The sequence below is a fragment of the Balaenoptera musculus genome, chromosome 4 (genome assembly GCF_009873245.2).
Source record: "Balaenoptera musculus isolate JJ_BM4_2016_0621 chromosome 4, mBalMus1.pri.v3, whole genome shotgun sequence".
NCBI classification, from domain to species: domain Eukaryota; kingdom Metazoa; phylum Chordata; class Mammalia; order Artiodactyla; family Balaenopteridae; genus Balaenoptera; species Balaenoptera musculus.
In genome coordinates, this window is record NC_045788.1 from 115,904,930 (window position 1) to 115,925,964 (window position 21,035).

Sequence of the window (21,035 nt, forward strand, 5' to 3'; positions counted from 1 at the left end):
GTTGATATTTTTTATTTTGCTGTTACTAAGATCAATGTTACCTAGACTGGTGATTCTATTTTCTTCCTACTTAGGGACCATATGTTATTTAGGAAACACAAATTTCAGAGGATTTGTAAGGACGAGAGAAGTTGCTTTTTACTGATGAGCCATAACTTCAATCAGCGATATTATGTTAAGTATCTAACTTTGCCCAATATCCTATGTTTCACGCAAGGTTGAGCAGCATGGTATGAAGGGAAGAGCCTGGACTTAATTCCAGAAGATCACAGTGCAAATCTGAATTCTTCTTGTTTGTGAATAGGTGTGACCATGGATAGATCTCTTCACCCCTCTAGACCTCAAATCTTTTCTACAATGTGATGGCATTGGGATAGACCCTCTCCAGGTCCCCTCCATCTGTGACATCTGTGATTCCTTGAAAACGGGAGTCCATCCTCTTGACCATCAGCATTAAAGTACTTTATATATAATTTTTTGAAAATAGTTATCTATGATACTCAAGTTACTAACGTTTAGTATCTCTTTTCTCCCAGGATTTTGCCCATACCTGTCTTGTATTATTGCAGATAATGGAAATTTTGGGAATTTGAAATCAGAGAAGGGTATATCATCATCCCCATATTCATAGAGTCAGGGTTAGAATGGAATTGACTCCTTTTGGTTTGGGAAATCTTATAACCACTGGGACACCTATGTCCAATAGACTCCTTTGGGCACTTTGTATCTTTGTATTATTGTATTACATATAAATCCTCACTTCCCAGATAGATGATAAGTCCTTGAAGGTCTGGAACGCATTTTGCACCTCTAAGTATCCCTAGCACCTACCATCTAACAAAGCCGTATAACTAATCACTGAGTAAGTTATACAACATAATTTTTTAAACCTTATGGAAAAAAATTGTATAGGCTGAAGATTTCTTTTTAATCACTGAAAAGTAAACAGTTTTCCATGGAACTCAATGAAAAGGGAATGTAGAAATGAATCATTTGGTATTCTGTTGTAAACTAGAAATCCACACTAGTGTAATTAGTTGTTTCGATTTTTAATTGACAACACCTCCCGTAAATAATATTGTCTACAGCTAAGTAGTTGCTACTTCACAAATAACTTATCTAGTATATGATTATGTTTATTACAAACTGATATATTCTGGTTCTCAATTTATAGTTTTAACACAGCAGAGGTGGGGACCACACAGATACCTAGTATATTTCTGTGTGGTTTCCCCCTTCCCTCTGAAACTATAAATTGAGAAGCAGAATGTCTCAGTTTAGAAGTGTTCCAATCTTACAGCTTTTAGGGATGCCTTCCTTCTCTGAATTCTACAGCTATTACTCTGTCCTGTTGGTTTGGCACTATGATGCATCTTTTGTTATAGGACGGTGTTGCTATTATAGTCTTTGGAATTTGTCCTGCCTCCCTAGCTAGATTGCAGATTTATTGAGAGCAAAGACCACATATCTTACGATTCTGTATTCCAAGAGTCTAATAGAGTTTTACTTATCTAGAAAGTGCTCAATTAATATTTGCTGGATTCCTATAGGTAGGGCAATAGACACATTTCCCATTGCAAGCTCACCATAAATGCAACAAATGTAAGTTTACTTATTGAATTTCCTAATTCATGAAACAAGCTTAATGCAGAAATACCTATTTTCCTTTTATAATAATTTAACTACCCTAAAAATGTGTTATTCTGTTTCCTTTATATCAAAAGATACATTTAGGTCTTTTAGATACTATCATAGAGGTTAGTCTGTGATCTTATGCAGGTGTAGGGTATTTCAAGATTAAAATGACTTTAATTCATCTAAAATAACAAGTTTGTTGGATAACTGAATTTTTCCTTTATCAGCATTTCAGTACACATTAAAATGTGGGCAGCTTCCTAATTATTGAAAAAAGATAGATTTTTATTAATAGAAATTTGTATTCTGCCTGATTCATATCTCAGAAATGCACTTATAAACCTTAAATTTAAATAATTAGCCTAGGTTTTGAAGAATTTGGGGGCTTTGTTCAGGGAAACCTACCCTAGACCTCTAAAAGCATAGTAAACACAACACTTATAAAGGCAGTATAAAAGAGACACTCTATGAAAATCTATATAAATCAGGGTCCCCAGAGTCCTTTTATTTATTTATTTATTTATTTATTTATTTATTTATTTATGTCTATGTTGGGTCTTCGTTTCTGTGCGAGGGCTTTCTCTAGTTGTGACAAGCGGGGGCCACTCTTCACCGTGGTGCGCGGGCCTCTCACTGTCGCGGCCTCTCTTGTTGCGGAGCACAGGCTCCAGACGCGCAGGCTCAGTAATTGTGGCTCACAGGCCCAGCTGCTCCGTGGCATGTGGGATCCTCCCAGACCAGGGCTCGAACCCGTGTCCCCTGCATTGACAGGCAGACTCTCAACCACTGCGCCACCAGGGAAGCCCCCCAGAGCCAGAGTTCTTTTTAAGGCTCAGGATAAGGATGTAATTTCTCTCATCAAACTCCCTTGGTATGAATATGATAGTTCAATATTTCATAAATATTTAATGAATTATTATTTCCTACAACTTTTGAGTGTTTGGACAATTGAAGGTTTGTTTGGAATATAAGTCTGGTTGTGTGGGGAAATGGGTAAGTATAAATGCTTGACACTGTGTCTAGAAAACATCTGGGAGAAATAATTTCTACATTTTAGAGAGGGCAGGAAGGACGTTTAAGGGGATTCTTTATGGTATAAATTTGAGAGTGCCCAATGAGGGTGTTTCTTCATTCTTAATTCTTAAAAGTATTATTACTATTAAAAATAATATCACCAATACAAATAATGAAACTGACAGAGGTAAAATGTTGCAGAAATCATGCTAGGTGCCTTACTTGTTTAAGCTACAACTCTGCAATGGAGGCATTAACCTCTCTTTTTACATTGGAGTAAACTAGAGCTTAGATGCTTAAGAATTGAAGCAAATAAATATTGAAACTAAGCCTGATCCCAAATCTCTCACATTTCAAAAATCCATGTTCTTAAGTTGCTTAATCTTATTTCCTGTGCTGAGGGAAACTTATTTTTTCTATTACTCTCTAAAATATAGGTAGATCTTCGCATACTGGTTCTGGCACTGTCTCACAAAGGAGCTTCCAATAACTGCCAGTCACATGGTGACAATTATGCTTGATTAAGCAGATCCAGTAAGTACTTGATTGACTTTTTCCCATAAATGCTGACATTCTGCAGCCAAAGGGAAAAGAACACTTGCCATTATTCTAAGCACTCTGGCCCGCTCTCCTTGTCCCTACCAATAATACCAGGCTCTGAGTTTCCTAAGAATAGTGTTATCAGATTCTTAGACTCAGCCCGATTCCATGGTTTCTATCAAACATTTCCTTGGGTAATTTGAATTTTTGAGGTCTGTAAATCCTACAAGCAGACAGGTGACGATTTATGAGATTTGCAGAGATGTTTGGCAAAGGGTTATTGTTGCTATTGGTCATTCTATCCCTGATAATTCATTGCTATGGATTTTGAAGTCTTTAAAATGTTCCAGAATTCTCTAAAAATACATAGGAATGAGTGCTTTGAAAATTATAAATGTATGCTATTATGAGAATCTAAACAATCTCACAAGATAACATGAATAACACACTGATTTATAGTCCACTAAAAAGATGAATTTAGCAATGTTTTTCAAAAGATGTATCAGAATCACTCAATGAGCTTGATACCGCTCTGGGCCCTATGCTCCCTGCCTCAGACTATTATACTCTCAAACACAGAGTTTTAGGGGAATGTAAGTGGCTTAAGATAGTAAAATTTAATTTTATGTGGTACTCTAACTTGGGGCATGCAGCATTCCCGAATGGCTCTCTCCAAATATGACTCAGGGGTTCAGACTTTTCCTATAGTCTCCACAATTCAGAGTTCTATAATTCAGAGTTCATTGCTTCCAGGTATATAGATAAAGGGGTGGGGAAGCACAGGAAAGAGTAAGGAAAACCTAGTGTGGGGAGGACATGAACTTCAAAGAAGGATCTTATGGTCCAGGCCTTAACTTTGCCCAGAACTGGTTACTTGGATTGAATGCAAGAGAGCTCATAATATGCCCAGGAGCCTAATAGACACAGTTTGGTGAACACATAGCATTTTCTCTGCCTCATAGATTATGTGAGTAAGGCTGGATAGAGCAGAGAAAAGCAAAATCAAGTAAGCATGAAAAACTTTGATCATAATAGAATTTTAATGGGTGCCCAACAATGCCTTCATAGTTAATATAGGCCAGTGCAAAGAATATACGATCATAATGTGACTTTTAGGCAGATTATTTTCATTTTCATAATCTATAGTATGGTCCTTGGGAGAATGCAAATGGGGACTACTGATACGGAATACCTGAAACCAGGGCGGGCTTTATGGGCATGTAACCTGTGTTATTGCACAGGGCTCTGCTCTCACAAAGGCCCCATATTCAGCTTAATGCTCTGCTATTGCTGTCTTAAAATTCTTAATAATTTTGAACAAGGGGCCTTTCATTTTCATTTTACACTGGGCCATTATTCTAAGCACTCTGGCCATCTCCTATTATGTATCTGGTCCTACCTGAAACTCATGTCTTACCAGAGTCTAGAACTAGGCTCAATGAAAAAATGAAGGTACAATCTTTAAGATGCAGTTAATGCTAACTGACCTTAAACTTAAAGAAGACAAGTTACAATGGCAAAGCTGTGTGTGTGTGTGTGTGTGTGTGTGTGTGTGTGTGTGTGTGTGTGTGTACGCATGAACATGTGCCCATGCAGGGTGTTTTTTTTTAGGACAAAGTTTATTGGGAGCAATTTGTTTTAATTGATATTCATCGAGCATCATTCCATTGTTTATTGTTAGTTACTCATGTGAAGAGTTGGTTGATGTCTATAGCATAAACATTTGTTTCAGATAAATGGGCGTTTCAGTTGGGTAAGTTTTAATTAAGCAACCTTTATTGTACAAGTAGCTTTTTTTGAAACCATGAGAAAATTACTATAATTTGCTAATTCTGTTATCCAGAATCTGAAAATGCTGAATCTTGTCTACTATAACCTTGAATATGATTTTGATCATGAATGACCCAAGCATTTGGCAGCAAAATAAGGAATAAGAAACTTTTCCAATGTACTGTGTTAAATTATTTTTCTACTGCATATACCTAGGCACAGTTTAACTCTTCTCAAGCTCATAGAATGATTTGATTCTGAAAGGAAGGATTTATTTTTAAATCCTGCTTCCACGCCACTTGCCTATAGTGCTATTCTAGCATATCACATTGCACAGGGATTTATTTATTTACACATTTGCCAAGGGAGCACACTGAACTCTTAACTCCTTGAGAACAGGTGCTGTTGCCATTCATCTTGCTATTCCCAGAGCTGAGAAGAGTTTCCAGGCACCTAGAACATGTTCAATAAACATTTAATGAGGAAACTAAGAAATAAATAAATCGTGATAAAAATATCATTTTTCTTTCAGCAAAATAAATATTTCCAAGTCTTAAAGGAAGATTTTGGTCTTAATAAAACCAAAATCAGGATTTTTTGTTTTGCAAGAACATTTTAAACTTGCATTATGCTCTTTAGCCCATAACAGCTGTGTTCCTTCCAGGTGGGGATGAAAGAAAGCATACTCTTATTAAGTGAAATCTTAAAACATCTTAAGGGTAAAAATAGTGTGTACGTAACTGTCATATTCAGAAATTCATTATTTTATTGAAGGAGATTTTTGTCCTGTTTAAAACAAAAAAGGTTTGCTTGAATACATTCACACAACACATGTACAAATAAAGAAGAATACTATATATATAGTTTTCAAAGGATATGTATGTTGATATACCTTTGCATTAAACTTGCTGCTAATAATATAATTATTATTATGCTCTACTAGTAATGACCATGAATAGGGGTCACTATGCTTTTGTTTAAGGCTGAACATGGTTTAGTTCAGCCTTACTGTATTAGTATTAGTTTCCTGTGGCTATAACTAACACAAAATCCATAATGTAAAACAACAGAAATTTATTCTCTCCTAGTTCTCTAGGGCAAAAGTCCAGGACCAGTATCACTGGACAAAAATCCAAAGCATGTCTGCAGGGTCACACTTCCTTTGGAGGGTCTAGAGGAAAATCCATTTCTCGCCTCTTCCAGCTTCGGGTAGCTGCTAGCATTCCTTGGCTTATGAAGACATCGCTCCAATCATCAAAGCCAACATCTTCAAATCTGTGCTGTGTCTTCACATTGCCTTCTCTTCTTTGCGTGTCAAATCTCCTTCTTCCTCTCCCTTATAAGAACACTTGTGATTGCATTTAGGGCCCACCCAGATAATCCAGGATAATCTCCCTAACTTGAGATCCTTAACTTAATCACGTTTGCAAAGATCCTTTTCCCAAATAAGGTAACATTTACAAGGTTCCATGGATTACAATCTTCTGTCTTTGGGGGCAATTATTCAGCTTGCTACATTTTCCCTGTTCACTTTTGCATTAATGACTATGTAGTGGGATTCCAACTGATGTATAATAGTGTACGTTTCCCTATGCTCACTGACACAGAAACGAGGGTGCTGTATAAGTGAGTGCTGGAGAACTGTAAACTAAATAACACTTTAAGGAAAATGCAGCCTAAAGAAGCAGGCTTTGGCAAGTAGAGCTCAGAAAGGGAGCTCATAACTTCATGATAATACCTCACATAAATTAATGTTAATTGTCTCCCCCAAAGCAAGGCCATTAAGCAGGTTATTGCACCTACCTTTAGAATTTATTTTGGTATTTCTTGTGGTCCTAACTTTTCAATGGTATTTTACTTTTTACTTTTTACCCACCTCCTTGACAGTCCTTTCTGGTATATTTCATCTGTAAATATAACAAGAGGAGGAAATAAATGACCAAATAAGTACTGATAAGCTCTGCAACAATCAAAGATAAAAGGCTCTAGAAAGACATCAGCATGTGGAGTTTCATTCGGAAACACAGTTCCTAACAAATGGAAAGAATAAGTGTGTCTACATTCCCTCGTTATGAACAGCTAAACTGTCCGTGACCTTGTCACTAACCAGGGAGGAATTCTCTATTTCATTTTTTCCACTGTGTTGAGGTAAGACCCTCTGAACCATGAAAAAGAGGTTTTATTCCTTCAACACATTTTATTCATCTCCTACCATGACAGGTATCATGTACAAAGCCCTGGCTAATACAATTGCTTTCTTTCTCCCTGTCAATAGCTTTCCATGTAATTTTCAAGTCTTCAGAGTTTTGCAAAGTTGTATGCTGGGTCATTTACAACCGAACCAAGGTCACAAAAGGACAGCTTAGTTGGAGGGGGGAAAAAAGGAAAAAAAAAAGAGTGCAAAGAAGTTACATAAATGTCCTCTAGCACATTCTCTGTTCTGAGGGCTAATGTACTGTAGCAATTCATCAGTCATTCTAATAGTCTTTTAACTTCTGTCTGAAAGCCTACTAAATGCTAACATCTTAAATGTTTAATATTCTAAAACATATTTTCATTAATCATGCAAATTATCTGGACATCCATATTTTACAATAACTCTCTTCAGAGGTTGAGGCCTTAGGCTTTGTGTATGAGAGACCCATGTTAGTGAATGATATTGTAGATGAAATATAACTTAAAGAATTTTAGCAATGAAGAGTTGCTAGTAAAGTTCCAGTAGCTATGTGCCATCACGTTTATTAAAAAAACAAAAATTATATTAATGTCATATACATCTGATTAGGTAGCAAGCAGCGAAAATATGCACTAGCTTCATTCTATTCTATTACATAGTTTGTGGATGGATGTTAATGTTGGTAGATGGTATAATAGAAATGACACTATGTTTCATAGCAAAATGGACTGTGGGCTCAGTTGTTAGAAAAGGATAGAATATGAGTTCCTTGCAGTTAGGTTGGCCTGAACTGCACCATGAACACCTCCATGTATGTGCTGCCAGTCACCCCAATTCCAAGGATTCTTAGTTGCTTGGGAAAAGGAGAAATATGTGGGTGGGCCCCATGAAACAGATGAATGAGGAATTGAAAGAGTAAAGGGCATGAGTTTTGGTAATGTTAGTGGAAATGCTTCACCCTGAAGCTATTTGATTGTCAGCAGGGATGGAGGTTGGTCCTGAAAGAGATAGAAGTCACCTGTGACTGTGTAAATGCAGTTGCACTGGAATAACAGAGCAGTGCTCATTGGACTCAAGAACGTGACCTAAGTAACTGGAGGTCATGAGCAATGGTGGTGGGTCAATGCACTAGCCCAGCTCCCAACAGGAAACAGATGGCACAATAAAATTAGGATAATTCAAGGAAGGCTTACTTATAAAGGGACTAATTACCAATGTAGGGGAACCATTAAGGGCTGTGTAGGTAGTGAGAGCTAACAGCCACAGAGCTGTTATTAAATATATGCCTCAGGAGATGAGAGAAAGGAGCAGTTATCAGAATTTGAAGGAAAGAGAGTCACTACAAAAAGTCACCTTTGGGGGACTATTGACCGTTGATTCAGGGGGACAGCCAGCGCAGGGTGATCTCATGGAGAGAACAAATACCCTGACTTCACTCCCCTCTCTCCCTTCAGTCTCCCGATGGGACTTTCCATTCATTGAACCTAACAGGAACCTGAGGACACAGATCAAGAATGTGATCCATACAGGTCAGCGTCCCTGAGTGGATACTAGGGATTCACATGTGGAGAGTGAGGGTGACGTGGGAAGTCAGAAACATCTACTTTTAGTATGAATACCACTTCTTTAGTTATTTGACCAAAATTCATAACCACTCTTTGAATGTTTTCTTATGTTTCTTTTTTTAAAGCATTTCTTTTATGGCTAGTTTCTTTCACAATATCACCTGATACTATATTCACTATCTTGACAAAATTTCTAGTAGCAATGCTGCTTCCTCAGTACAAAAGCATTAACTACCTTAGCCTCTGAGTAATCAGATATTAAAAAAAAAACCCACCTAGCTAGATTCTGAACCGGTTTGCAAGGCAGAAATAGAGACACAGATGTAGAGAACAAACGTATGGACACCATGGGGGAAAAGGAGGGGCGGTATGAATTGGGAGACTGAGATTAACATATATACACTGATGTGTATAAAATAGACAGCTAATGAGAACTTGCTGTATAGCATGAGGAACTCAACTTCGCTGTACAGTAGAAACTAACACAACATTGTAAAATAACTATACCCCAATTAAAATAAAAAGTACCTAGGGGAAAAAAACCACATAGCTAAATGCCATCCAGGCGGTTCATTACTATACAGTTTGGTATAACAGTGCGCTTTTAAATATCTGTAATCCGTACTGCTAAAGGAACACCGAAGTCTTCACTTTTTTACATAGTTTGTCTTTTTTTTTTTTTTTCCCCAGAGCTGTGGAAGGGCTTTATTAGGGCTGCTCTGAGCTCCTCACAGCGTTACAGAAACCACTGGTCTTGCTGTTGCCTTTGCTCTTTGGGGACTTGGGAGGGCAGGAGGAGGACCAGCCTTCCTGGGAGAGAGAAGGCCCTTATTTGGGGCTGAGACCGGGTGGTGGGAAAAGTAGAAAATTCAAGATGAGAGGGGCCTGTTGGGGGCTGGAAGGGGATGGGGCTGCCTCCCAGATTCTGGAGGTCACAGAGTGTGGGCTTTGTGACAGGGAGAGTGGCAGTAGGTGGCGCCTAGAGTAGGAAGAGCGGATGGGTGGTGCTTCCTGGGCACTGAACGTGTGCACCAGCCAGGGCACGAGGACCAGGACCAGGCATGGCCAGAGGGTGTGCTTGAGGAAATTGAAGATGTAGAAAAGGCTGATCTGAGGGGTGTAGCCCAGCCGGTCCAGGGGGCCCAGCAGCCCCGTGGCCAGCACAAGGCTGGCTAGCTTCTGGGCGTGTCCCAGGTATGCCCGCTGCACCTGGGCATAGCAGGGGGAGTGAAGGGCAATGCCCAGACCCCTCAGGGCGGCCCCTGAGTCGCGGCTCAGAGAGGCAAAGGGCCAGCTGTCCAAGTGCACCCACTCAGGCCGCTCACACCACTTAGACGCCAGGTTGATGGACCAAGAAAGATCCAGGCCCAGTGTAAAGAGGGTCCAACAGATGAGGCTGGCACCCAGCAAGAGGGCCAGCGAGCTCAACCCATAGAAGCTTAGCTCCCGCTCTGTGGGCAGCTGGGGGGTGGTCATCAGCCAGCCCAGGACAGCACCAGTTATTAGGCCAGCCAACACCTGGTGAGGGAAATGTGCTAAGAGGAAGACCTGGGACAAGCCAACTGCCAGCAGGAAGGTGCAATAAGCCAAGCTAGGTATCACCCTCACCCAGCGGCTGTGGGTCCGAGTGGCCACCTGGGAAGAGATGGCCATCCTTATGGGCCAGAGAGCTGCTCCTGTGATCTTACAGTGTCCGGAAGGGCTCAGTTTCACAAGAAGAGGGGAACCGGTGAACCTGGGCTGGAGCCTGACTGTAGTACCCAGACTCATGGACCCACCAAAAGGGCTTGCCTCTGAACAGAAACCACATGAAGACAAGGTCAAGCCACTTGGTGATGAGGCTGATCCAGAGCTCTGCAATGCCCACCCAGCGAGAGGCCTAGTAGGCCGCGGGGAAGTAGAACGGAAAAACGCTCTTGGGGTCGCCCAGAAAGTTGACCCAAAGCCACACGTTCTCTAACCAGGGCAGCTGGTTCTGCAGCACCTCGGCCATCGCGATGCCCTGGCCCAGTGTGGACTCTGTGGCAACCAAGGGGCCGGCCCGGCCAGGGTTTGATCAGAGGGTTGGTGATGTGTCCAGGGTCCCTCCTTTGCTGCTGTGAAGATGGATATGTAATATCAAGGGCCAAGATTCCTTCCAGACCGGAGCTTTCTCCTCCAGCACCACTACCTTCCTAGATATTTCAAGATCTCTTGGAGAGAAGGCTAGGGACAACCCCTGCTCCAGGCAACCAGGCATCCCAGGTCGGTGCTGAAGCAGGACCCTAAGTTTGCACACACAGCTGGCAAATCGGTCCACGCCTTCCTTCCCCAGCCCAAGACTCTCCTGCTTGAATTCATCTGCTGTTGATCTGGAGGCTGACAGATAAGCCTCTTGATTTTGATGAGTCGTCCCCAAAGGCTTGAGAATTCTTACACATAGCACAGTCAAAGTCACACTTCCTCCCAGGTCTAAGCTCGCCTTGCCCCTCCCCTTTCCATAGTTTGCCTTCTAATTATATTTGTCTAGTAAAATATTTAACCATTTCTTCCTGAATCATGGATTCTAAGGTACAATAAAAATCCAAAGGGAAATATATTTGGTGTTATATAGAGAGACAGACTTTTTCCCAGAGCATTTTCAGTGATTACTGCAGGAATGAATGAGTAAAGGTTTCAAGAATGAATAGTGGCAGAAAACCAACTTACTATTATACATAAGTCTCTGCAGCCCCCGGGTACAAGTACTTCTGTATCTCCTTTTGTTGAGTTCTCTATTTTTTTTATGAATATGCATATTGGGGAAAAAAGCTCCCATCTGCTCTCTTCTAGCTGATTCTATCACATTTTTGAGCTGTGCATCATTATGGAGCTTCAGAGAAAGATGATCCTTTACATTACATATGGATATAAAGGAGAGAAGGAGTTGATGAATTGCAAACAAGTATAATTTATATGGACAAAGTGTGCCAGAAGTGCTTTTCACCCCATTTTACTCTGCAAATGGAATGATTCCTGCCCATTCACTTGGCCTAGTGCCCAAGAACTCAGAGAGGAAAACCATGCCTTTAGCCTGTGCATCAGGATTTCACCTCTTCCCTGTGAGGAAATGGTGCTTTGCACTCAGGCTCACCGGGGCCCCCAGAGGTCAAAAGAAATCTCTGAACATACTAATGTTACATTTTTTAGGTGCTTTTGTCTTGGCTTCTTAATTTATAATATCACACAGACACATTGATACTCTGTGTATGTGAGAAGTTTGCGTGATGGAGTAGGAAAGGGGGAGTAATGAAAAGCTCATATTTTCCTGGTAGCCTGTCTCTGCTCTTTGATTTCCCATGATAGATCATTTGCCCAAATGCCCATAAACTTTGCAAATATTTAAGTCTTACATTTAGGGTATCTTCCTAAGGGCTTCTTTGTTGGCTATAGCACACTCGGCTGTGACTCTGTACTGTAAAGACCAGGACCTAAGGTGCAATAATAACCCCAAACCTTTTATTTATTTAATATAGGCATTCATTTATATATTTAATCATTTATTCTTCAAAAATGATTATCCCTATCATGTGACAAGAGTGAGGAATCAGAGCTAAATACAATATAGCCTCTTCCTAAACTGCCAGGAGTAAACAAAGAAATATTCTGTCATGACAAAATGGTCATGAATCTGTAAAGGTCTGTTAAATCAGCTGACTCTCTCTCATTGCTGCTGGACAGCACATTTGTCTTAGCCCTCGGACATCTGTGTCTGAAGTATTTCATAGCTACAAAACCATGCCAGTATTATGGTAGCATGTGCACTGCTTTGATTTTATGTTCAGATATCAGTTTTTATGCACATACTGCATGCATTGTGCTGGTGCTTTGAACACATTATCTCATTTAATCCACAAGATAACATGGAATATTAGTACTATAATTATATATATTTTGTAGAGGGAAAAAGCTAAGCTCAGAGAATAAGTGACCTACCCAAAGTCGCACAGTCCTCAAATCAGGATCTCCAGTCAATGTGTTTAGGTCAACACTGGGTGTGATGAGATGAATTCAGTAGTAAGATAGGAGGTAGCATAAAGTGAGGGTTACTTCTGTCTTATTTCCATAGCCAAAAAACCTGGTCAAATTTAGAAACTGCTGTTCTGTTGCCTGTATTTAGTCCCTATTCATTTTGCTTTCAACCTTTACATAATTTTAACATGACTACCCACTTTTATGAAAGAGTACTTGAAGTCTGCATGCTGATGAGTTATACAATTTTCTTTATCGGTGGTGGGGAGATGGAAGTGGGTATGTGTGTGGGGTGATGGAGTATCTAAAATTTCATCATATTATTTTTCTCAGAACTTATGCCTGTAACGGAAGTTTCTCAACATGAAATGTCATCAATTTGGCCTCACTCAGGAAGTTGCAAAGCACTTGACTGTAACCTCAGAGAATTGGACAGTGTCTAAAAGCTGAAAATTTTTAGCTCGCTGTCATTTTAGAAGTTTCAAAAGTTATTTTATTTCTTAATGAATTCTTTTTACAATTTAATTGATTTTAAAAAGCTTCTGATAAAATACTTCAGGGTGAAGATACATTCCTGTTTATATCAGCAATAGAATGGTGGGGGGGAGGAAACCAGAATTTAAATCATCTAATTTTTGCTCTTATCAAAAAAGTATTATAAAGATTTTATCCATTTACCTGAAATAAAATTTCTCTAACCATGCATACTGTCACAACAAACTTGAATCTGTAAATATAGGCTGTCCCTGGGATCAGAATAATCATTGCATTCCAGAACAGTTTTACAACCTTTCTAAACTGAGAGACTCAGCTGGTTCCAATGGAGAGGCTGTGGCGAGATTGTGATGCAGATTATCTGATCCAAAGGGTTTTTATGGCATAGTCTTGGGCAGCATATATATTCCATGTCTAAATATTGTTGAGTGATTAAATAAATGAGTGAGACTGGTTCTCTCACCAGGTTTCAGCCTAAGCCAGTGTAATCATCTGGTAAACATTAAAATGTCAATCCTTGAACCACCTTCACATCTACCCTTAAAAGACTCGGACTCGTGTCTCTCTCCCAGCCAATAGTGGAAGGTCTAAGTCTCTCAACTACCTCACAACCTTGGATGACCTATTTATTGCCTTTCCACTCCTCTTTATCCAGCTTTCCATGGTCAAGAGAAAAACCTAAGGAAGGTGAGGCTAGAGCTGCAGGGATTGAGTAGGTAAAGTAAAGGCAGCAGTGCTCCCAATATGTACTTCTGCTACAGTGTCCTTTTTTGGTTCTGTGCTCCATGATGGGGCCATCCTACCAGCAAGTGCAACCTCAAGGTGTCTTCACTTTCCTCCTTTCTCCTCTCTTTGCATGAATCCAATTTCTCTTCCTCTGCTTCAGTCTCCTCAAGGCCTCTGCAGCACTTCTGCTCAAAAGTATTTCCCTAAATTCTTGATTGGTACCTTCATCTGGAAGGGATTGAAGTTGTGGCTGAGGATGTTTCACAGGTGAGATCCACCATTTTACAATCAGGAAGTTCCTTACATGCTTCCCAACCTACAATTTCCTGGCATCTTCACAAAGAAGCTATACTATCTTGACCTCCCTGAGGCAGCAGGTTGATTAAAGTTTAAAAATTACGGTCAGTGGTTGTGCCATGTCCAAGGAGGCCCTAGAATAATCTCTTTGAAGTAGTAGTCCTCAGGAGTGGGGCCATGATGGAGCCAGCATATTGGAAATTTGAAATTGGAACATGATTTCCTGCTGTGGAGAGGGAAGAACAGAAAGAGACATGTGCTTTACTCCTGACCTGGGCACTACATCTGGGATTAACTCTCATGGATCTGGAAAAATATGCTAGAGATTAACAGTGTAATGTTGTCCCCCAGAATTTGAAATAACACTTTGTGTTTCCTGATTTTTCCTAAGGCGTTATGTTTTATTTATTTAAAAAAACTTTTAGGTCACTTTGGAAGGCATTTACCTATAGATTCAGTAGATTGATTTAAACATAAATATGGAATGTGTTGTATGGGAATAATCATTATATTTAATGCCCTCCAGCAAACAATTCCTAAATGCCCACTCTGTACGTGGTATTACACCAGAGATTAAAAAGACTAAACAAATTAATCTCTGTCACAAGGAGATTACAGTCTCATGGAAGGGCAAGTGTCATAATAAATAAAGTATAACATGATAAGTATTGTAACCAACAGAGGTACAAGTTGCTATGGAAACACAAAGAGGAGAACACCAAAAGGAATCATGGAAGGCTTCACAGAGTTAAGTGACTTTGGTGGTGAGTCTCAAGACAGAAAACAGAGGGTGGATTCTGGATATAGAAAATAGCAGGAGCCACTCCAGGAAAATAAATAACATAAGAAAAGTTGCCAAGGGAATAGTGAATTCAGGGCATTGCAAGTAGATTATTTTGGCTGGAGAATGTAGAGTGAGAGTGGGAGAGGAAAGATATGACTCAAAGGGTAGGTTAAAAATTGTTGGGAAGGATTTTCTATATCCCTGAAGGTTTAAATATTATACTAAAGACAATGAAAAGCCATCAGAAAATTTTAAGCTGGGAAGTATGTGATTTAATTTTGTATTAGAAGCTCATTCTGGAGATCATGTGGAGGATAGATTAGAAGGTAAGGCATTGATAGAATAGAAGTCAGTTGGAAAATTATTGCATCATTTCACACGTGAGATTATGAGGTTCTAAAGCAAGACAGCAACTATGGGAATAGATAGAAAGCCATGAATATGAAAGCATTTCTAGAGGTAGGATCCATAGGGCTTGATTACTTATTGAATCTGTATGAAAAGGATACATGTAAGATGAAGCAAGAAATTATTTTCTGCTTTGGGTAACTGGCCGGAGGTTGGTACTGTTAAAGAGAGAGGTAGATTGGGAATAAAACAGGAGAGACAAATTTGCAGAGAAAATCAAGAATTTAGGTAAGTTGAGTTGAAGCTTCTTAGAGTGCAGTGGACTGAATTGTGCCTCCCCCCATCCCCTTAAGTTCAGATGTTGAAGCTCTAAACCCCAGTGTATGGTATTTGGAGATGGGGTCTTTGGGAGATAATTAGGTTTAGATTAGGTCATGAGGGTGGAGACCACATGATGGGATTAATGCCCTTATAAAAAGAAATACTAGAGAGCTTGCTGTCTCTCTCTGCCATGTTGGAGGCTATCTGCAAGCCAGGAAGAGAGGTCTCACCAGAACCCAACCATGCTGGCAACTTGATCTTGGACTTCTATCTTCTGAAACTGTGAGAAGTAAATTTCTATTGTTTAAGCCACTCAGTCTATGGTGTTTTGTTATGGCAGCCTGAGGTAATACATACAAGTATTCAGGAAGTTGGATAACACAGATCTGGGGTTCAGGAGAGAGGCTGAGGTGAGGTAATTGATTTGGAAATTGTATATATATTTATATATATATATATATATATATATATATAAAAGTGAGAACTGACTATAAAACCTTGTCTGGTAGGAGATATTTTGTCTAAAGTTCTAAGATGAATATACTTTAAGTAACACTAGTCTGGAAAATACCAAATGCATATAGTTCTTTTTATTATTAAAATTAGGGTATTTCAAAATTAAAAATATTTACACTTAAAGATGAAAAATCTGTACAATTATTAAAATTAGTTTTACTAAATCAGAATTGACAATATATCATTATCTATACTTTCATACAGATAACAGTGAAGAAATCAACAAAAAATAATTACTAAAACTCCAATGTGGATCAGGATAAAATGTCTCCAATATTAACTCACACTTTGCTTGGACAATTAGTTAAACAGACACATGCTCTGTTACTATTCATTCAACGATATACACAAATTCAAAACTGGCAGGTATAAAAAAAGGAAGGTTTTTTTTTTTTTTTTTGCAGAATCATTTTGCACTTATAAAATAAAGCCAAATAAGGCTTATGTCGCACATACCAAAAACTTACGCTATCCTTTTTCTGATACAGGTAAGTGAAATTTTAACACGTAGCATTTAAAATGATAAATATATATATTATTTACAATAATTGGGAATATTAGAGATATGAGCTTTTATGTACAATCATTCCTATTAAAACATTTTAACTTCAGGTTGTATCTGCAAATAACTTCCCTTCCTCTCCTTTTTGATCTTTTATTGATAGTTCAAGAAGAGTTAAAATAGAACACATTTGTAGATGTAAAGTTGATAATATGTATTCAGTCGCTTGGCTCTGTGATAGTAATCTTCTGTACCATGTCGGACAGATTTTCAGACTCCAGATCTTCTTTACCATTATCTGAATTTTCTGATGAGATATAACAACCAGAGTCCCTTGGGCAGTCATCTAACTGTGACTTATTTAAGGAGATGTCTGGGCTTAAGGATAGGGACACGGATTCATTTTCTTGCTCCTGAATAGCTGTAAATGGAAAAGAGGGCAGCAGTTAGGCAAAGCCAAGAAAAGTTTTGTTCATATACTCATTCATCTTTGAGCTATTTTAACTGTTCCAAACTTGACTTCATTACAATTGAAAATTCTGTAAGTAAACAATATGTTTGTTTATTATAAAAGAGTTGTTTGAACTCAAGTATTCAAACCACTGTTTTCTTAGAAGACAAAGTTTTCCCTTTGTTGCTCACTTGCAGTTTCATGGAGTTCATGTGAATAGCTTACATAAGTGAAGATCAATATGGACTCTCATTTTACATTAATAACAAGTTGCCAGAGAAAGCAGATTGCATCCACAGTGTGACTGATGCCTTGTCCAAATACTCCTTAAAGTAACATTAGAAGAAGTCATTTGTAGTTTAAATGTACAATCCAAGTCGATAGTGATCTTCGCGAACAATTCTAGAATCATGATAATGTGGATTAATGAATAAAAAATCACTATGAGCAACAATATACAATAGGATTTCAATAACCTGGAATTTAACTAATAAAACTTAAGAGTATCCAGAATTTTCCTATGTTTGCATTCATCAGAAAAGTAGACATAGAAACCAAGCTGCTTTTATTTTTTTAACTTTTTTAGCTGTGCCACGTGGCTTGCGGGATATTAGTTCCCCCACCAAGGATTGAACCCGGGCCATGGCAGTGAAAGTACCGCACCGAGTCCTAAGCACTGAACCTCCAGGGAATTCCCCAGGTTGCTTTTAGATAGAAACACTATGTCCATTGAATCTGCCTTTTATAGTTTGTCTGCTACATCGTTGTTTATAGTTCTGAATAACAATTATTTATATTCAGAGTGGTAATTCTGTGTCATCAAGGCAGTATTCTGGATTCAACAGGCATTATGTTTTTAGAAAAAAAAATAACATTAGCGATGTAACGAAAGATATTTTTAAAGAACCTAAGCAGCCCTATAGTTTTACTCTCCTCAAGAATATTAAGCATCAGTGTTCTCATTTTCAATGTGAAGTTTCTTTCTTTGCATTGCCTGACAGCAGTAAACACATGTTTCTCTGTATCATGAGATGGGTTTCAAGGAAAGGAGATGGATCTTAGGCTACTACCTCTCAGCTGTATCAGCATGTCTTGCTATTTCCCCTTCTAACCTTGGGGCTTCTCCACTTTGGACATTTGAATAGCCCTACATTGGAAGAACATACATTTCAGGGTGGATTAAGACCTCTGCCTTCAGAGGCTATGCACTTCATCCCCTTCCAGTGAGAATAAAGTAAATCCAAACTTCAAAATCCTTGGAAGAAGGAAATTGTGTAATTGTATAATTTTCCTCAATAGACTCTTAAGTAATTTATCTTTTGGAAATCTACCCTTTATCTTGTCTACACATCTTCTGCTTTTAAATGCATTTTCTAGGCTTCAGATATCTTGCCAACATTAGTTTATGGTCCACTGTGTATCCAATTGTTATCAACCTCTATTACAAGAGAGAATTAAGCCCTGGTGCCTCAACATCCTTGTACGTAATGAATTAAGTTCTCGTCAATGTATCTACAATGGTACTAGTTATGTACCTTTCATGGAGGAATTGAGAAAAGAGTCACTTAAATTATTTTCTGTATTCTGTGGTTTATATGGGAAACACAAGTTGATAAAGGTTGGAAAAAATGATAAAAATTTCTTAGTCCACTCATTTTCAAAATGAATCATAACAGTTCTTTTAACCTTTTCCTCAAAGTTTTCATTTGCAACGATGAAACCACATTTATGCCATTCTTCTTAATCTTCTCCACATTTGTCACAACTTTATTTAACTGTGGACTCAAGTAGCACAAATTTAAGTCTAGTGATGTTATAACTAGTTCTAGGTATAAGGACCTTTAACTTAATATACACCTATTGTGCTTGTTATTTTAAAATGTTAGCTATCATGAAGCATTTTCTCTTTATTAGTTATAATGACCTTCAGGTTTGGGGGAATCTACTTAATATTGGCTAGTCTTTATGAGTATCAGTCATTCATTTTTGTTTCCAAGTCCTTCATTTATGAAAAGGCAGCACTGAAATGGGACCTCATTCTTTAAGGAAAAGCTTTCTCCTCTTCCTTTGCTTTTCGGTCTTACAGCCACTGAAATGAAAGAGCCAGCTCTGTGTTCCATTAGCCAAATGTTTCCGGAAAAGGCCAGAGGAATCAGTCTTTTTGCAATACTTCCTGCCACATCAGCAGTGATCTCCATATTTGGAATGTGCTCCTCTTAGTCAGAATGGCTGTGGGGATAAGGCTGTATATCCCCAGTTTATATTTGGGCCCATTACCTCAAGACAAAATTGAAAGAACTGAGTTCCTACCCACAGACTGACATCCTAAACATTTGGACTTGGCATAATGAAAACTGCTCCCAACACCGTGTTCTATTTAGGTTGATTACTGATGGCGGGGCTCTCTTCAAGATATAAAACTTAGGTTTAAAGAACTCTGATTTCCAAAATTAGCTCTTTTCCTTTCAAAAAATAGATACTTAGTTTGTGATTTCATCCTCAGAAGCCACTATACATTCACCTCAAAGAGTAACAAAGTAAACAAACAATAAATCTAACTTTAAACAGAGAATGTGTTATTTTAAAAAATATTAGTAACAAAATGTATTTGTTTTTATTTCCACCTGAGAAATGCTGTTATCACATTCTCCAAATTCTAGGAATGGTTTGTTTTCAATACAGGTTATTTATTGTAGAAACCTTTCATCTGCAATTTTTACGGAAAAAGGAAATAGTTTCTCAGTATGGAAGTTATGCAGCACAGTAATTTACAGAACAGCAGCAATTTGCTAAATGATTTCCTAATGAAATGAAAACATGACTATGCCTCCTCAAAAGCTTCCCACCAGGCTTGCAGTAATTTTAGGCAGGTGATCAGCTGGAACCCCTCAACTGTAACTATAAAAAGAAAAGGCAGGTCAGTAAATTACATTATGGAAATGAAAGCTATCTAGCATTCAGTTTTTGTATTTGGAGGGTCAAGATTTTCCTCTTCTTGTTTTTTTTTTCATCTTGACGCTAATGACTTAGGGATTGGCACAAACCTAGGTCTTCTGCTATGGGTGGTTTTTCCAGCAGAGGAGATGAATTCACACTAATACCTCCACATGTTCTTTCTAAGTCATTTAGTCCCTTCATGTGGCCATGAAGCCGAATAAAGCTAACCGACCTACCTAGAAATTGAAACTATAACCTTCATCAATTTTGTCCCATGGTCCAATCATCTGAGCTAACCAGGCAAGTAACACATTGGAATAAGAAACAGTTTGCCTACAAAATTACAGACTAGCTGTAGGATATCTGAGTGCATCTTTTTATACCAAAATATTTCTGATAATATGTTAAGTTAAAAAATTATTATATATAATTTTTCTATTATTAAAATTATGTAAAAACATAGAGATATCATATAATTCACAAATGAGTGTTAAAATTTTAGATAGAGTTCCTCTATATTTCTGGATCATATACATTTTACATTTTATTTTAATAAAGTACAAAAAAAAATAAAACGGTACCATTTTTTAATAAAGCCCCTGAATGGTTTGCAAATATCCCCAAAGCTGTACATTTTAAAAATCTGGGTATATTGGAGAATTAGTAAATAATTTGAAAAAGGGTATATCATACTGCTACCAGCTAACAGCAGGCATGATAGGAGTACAGAAAGCAGCCCCAAACAATTCTGTACTTTATGTAATAAAAATAAAATAATTATGTTAAGAAAAAATTATTTAGGAGATATTTTGTCATAAAGAACTAATTTGAATACTAAAATACTTTATTTCTTACCAAAATTTTTATGGAATTGTATAAAGCCCATGGTTCAACATAAGATAGTCATCAAGGGAGATAAAAAGTGGCATGTGATTAGAACATAAGAGAACTAATATAATTATTCATAA

The 21,035-nt window shown here is 38.2% G+C and overlaps 2 protein-coding genes across 4 annotated transcripts in view; both read right to left on the bottom strand.

The window, feature by feature from the left end:
• Window positions 1–9,528: 9,528 nt before the first annotated feature.
• On the bottom strand, window positions 9,529–11,476 carry LOC118894052 (glucose-6-phosphatase 3-like). Its single transcript, XM_036849709.1, is given in 3 exon segments — window positions 9,529–10,405; window positions 10,407–10,719; window positions 11,389–11,476. Coding segments are annotated over 3 exon segments (1,278 nt in total).
• A 5,084-nt stretch (window positions 11,477–16,560) lies between these two features.
• LOC118895014 (SAM domain-containing protein SAMSN-1) overlaps window positions 16,561–21,035 on the bottom strand; it is a 124,826-nt gene continuing 120,351 nt past the window's right edge. For all 3 annotated transcript variants that reach the window (XM_036851874.1, XM_036851875.1, XM_036851876.1), the window contains one exon: window positions 16,561–17,100. In XM_036851874.1, coding sequence (XP_036707769.1) covers window positions 16,898–17,100 — 203 coding nt within the window. In that variant the 3' untranslated portion in view covers window positions 16,561–16,897. The remainder of the gene's footprint in view (window positions 17,101–21,035) is intronic.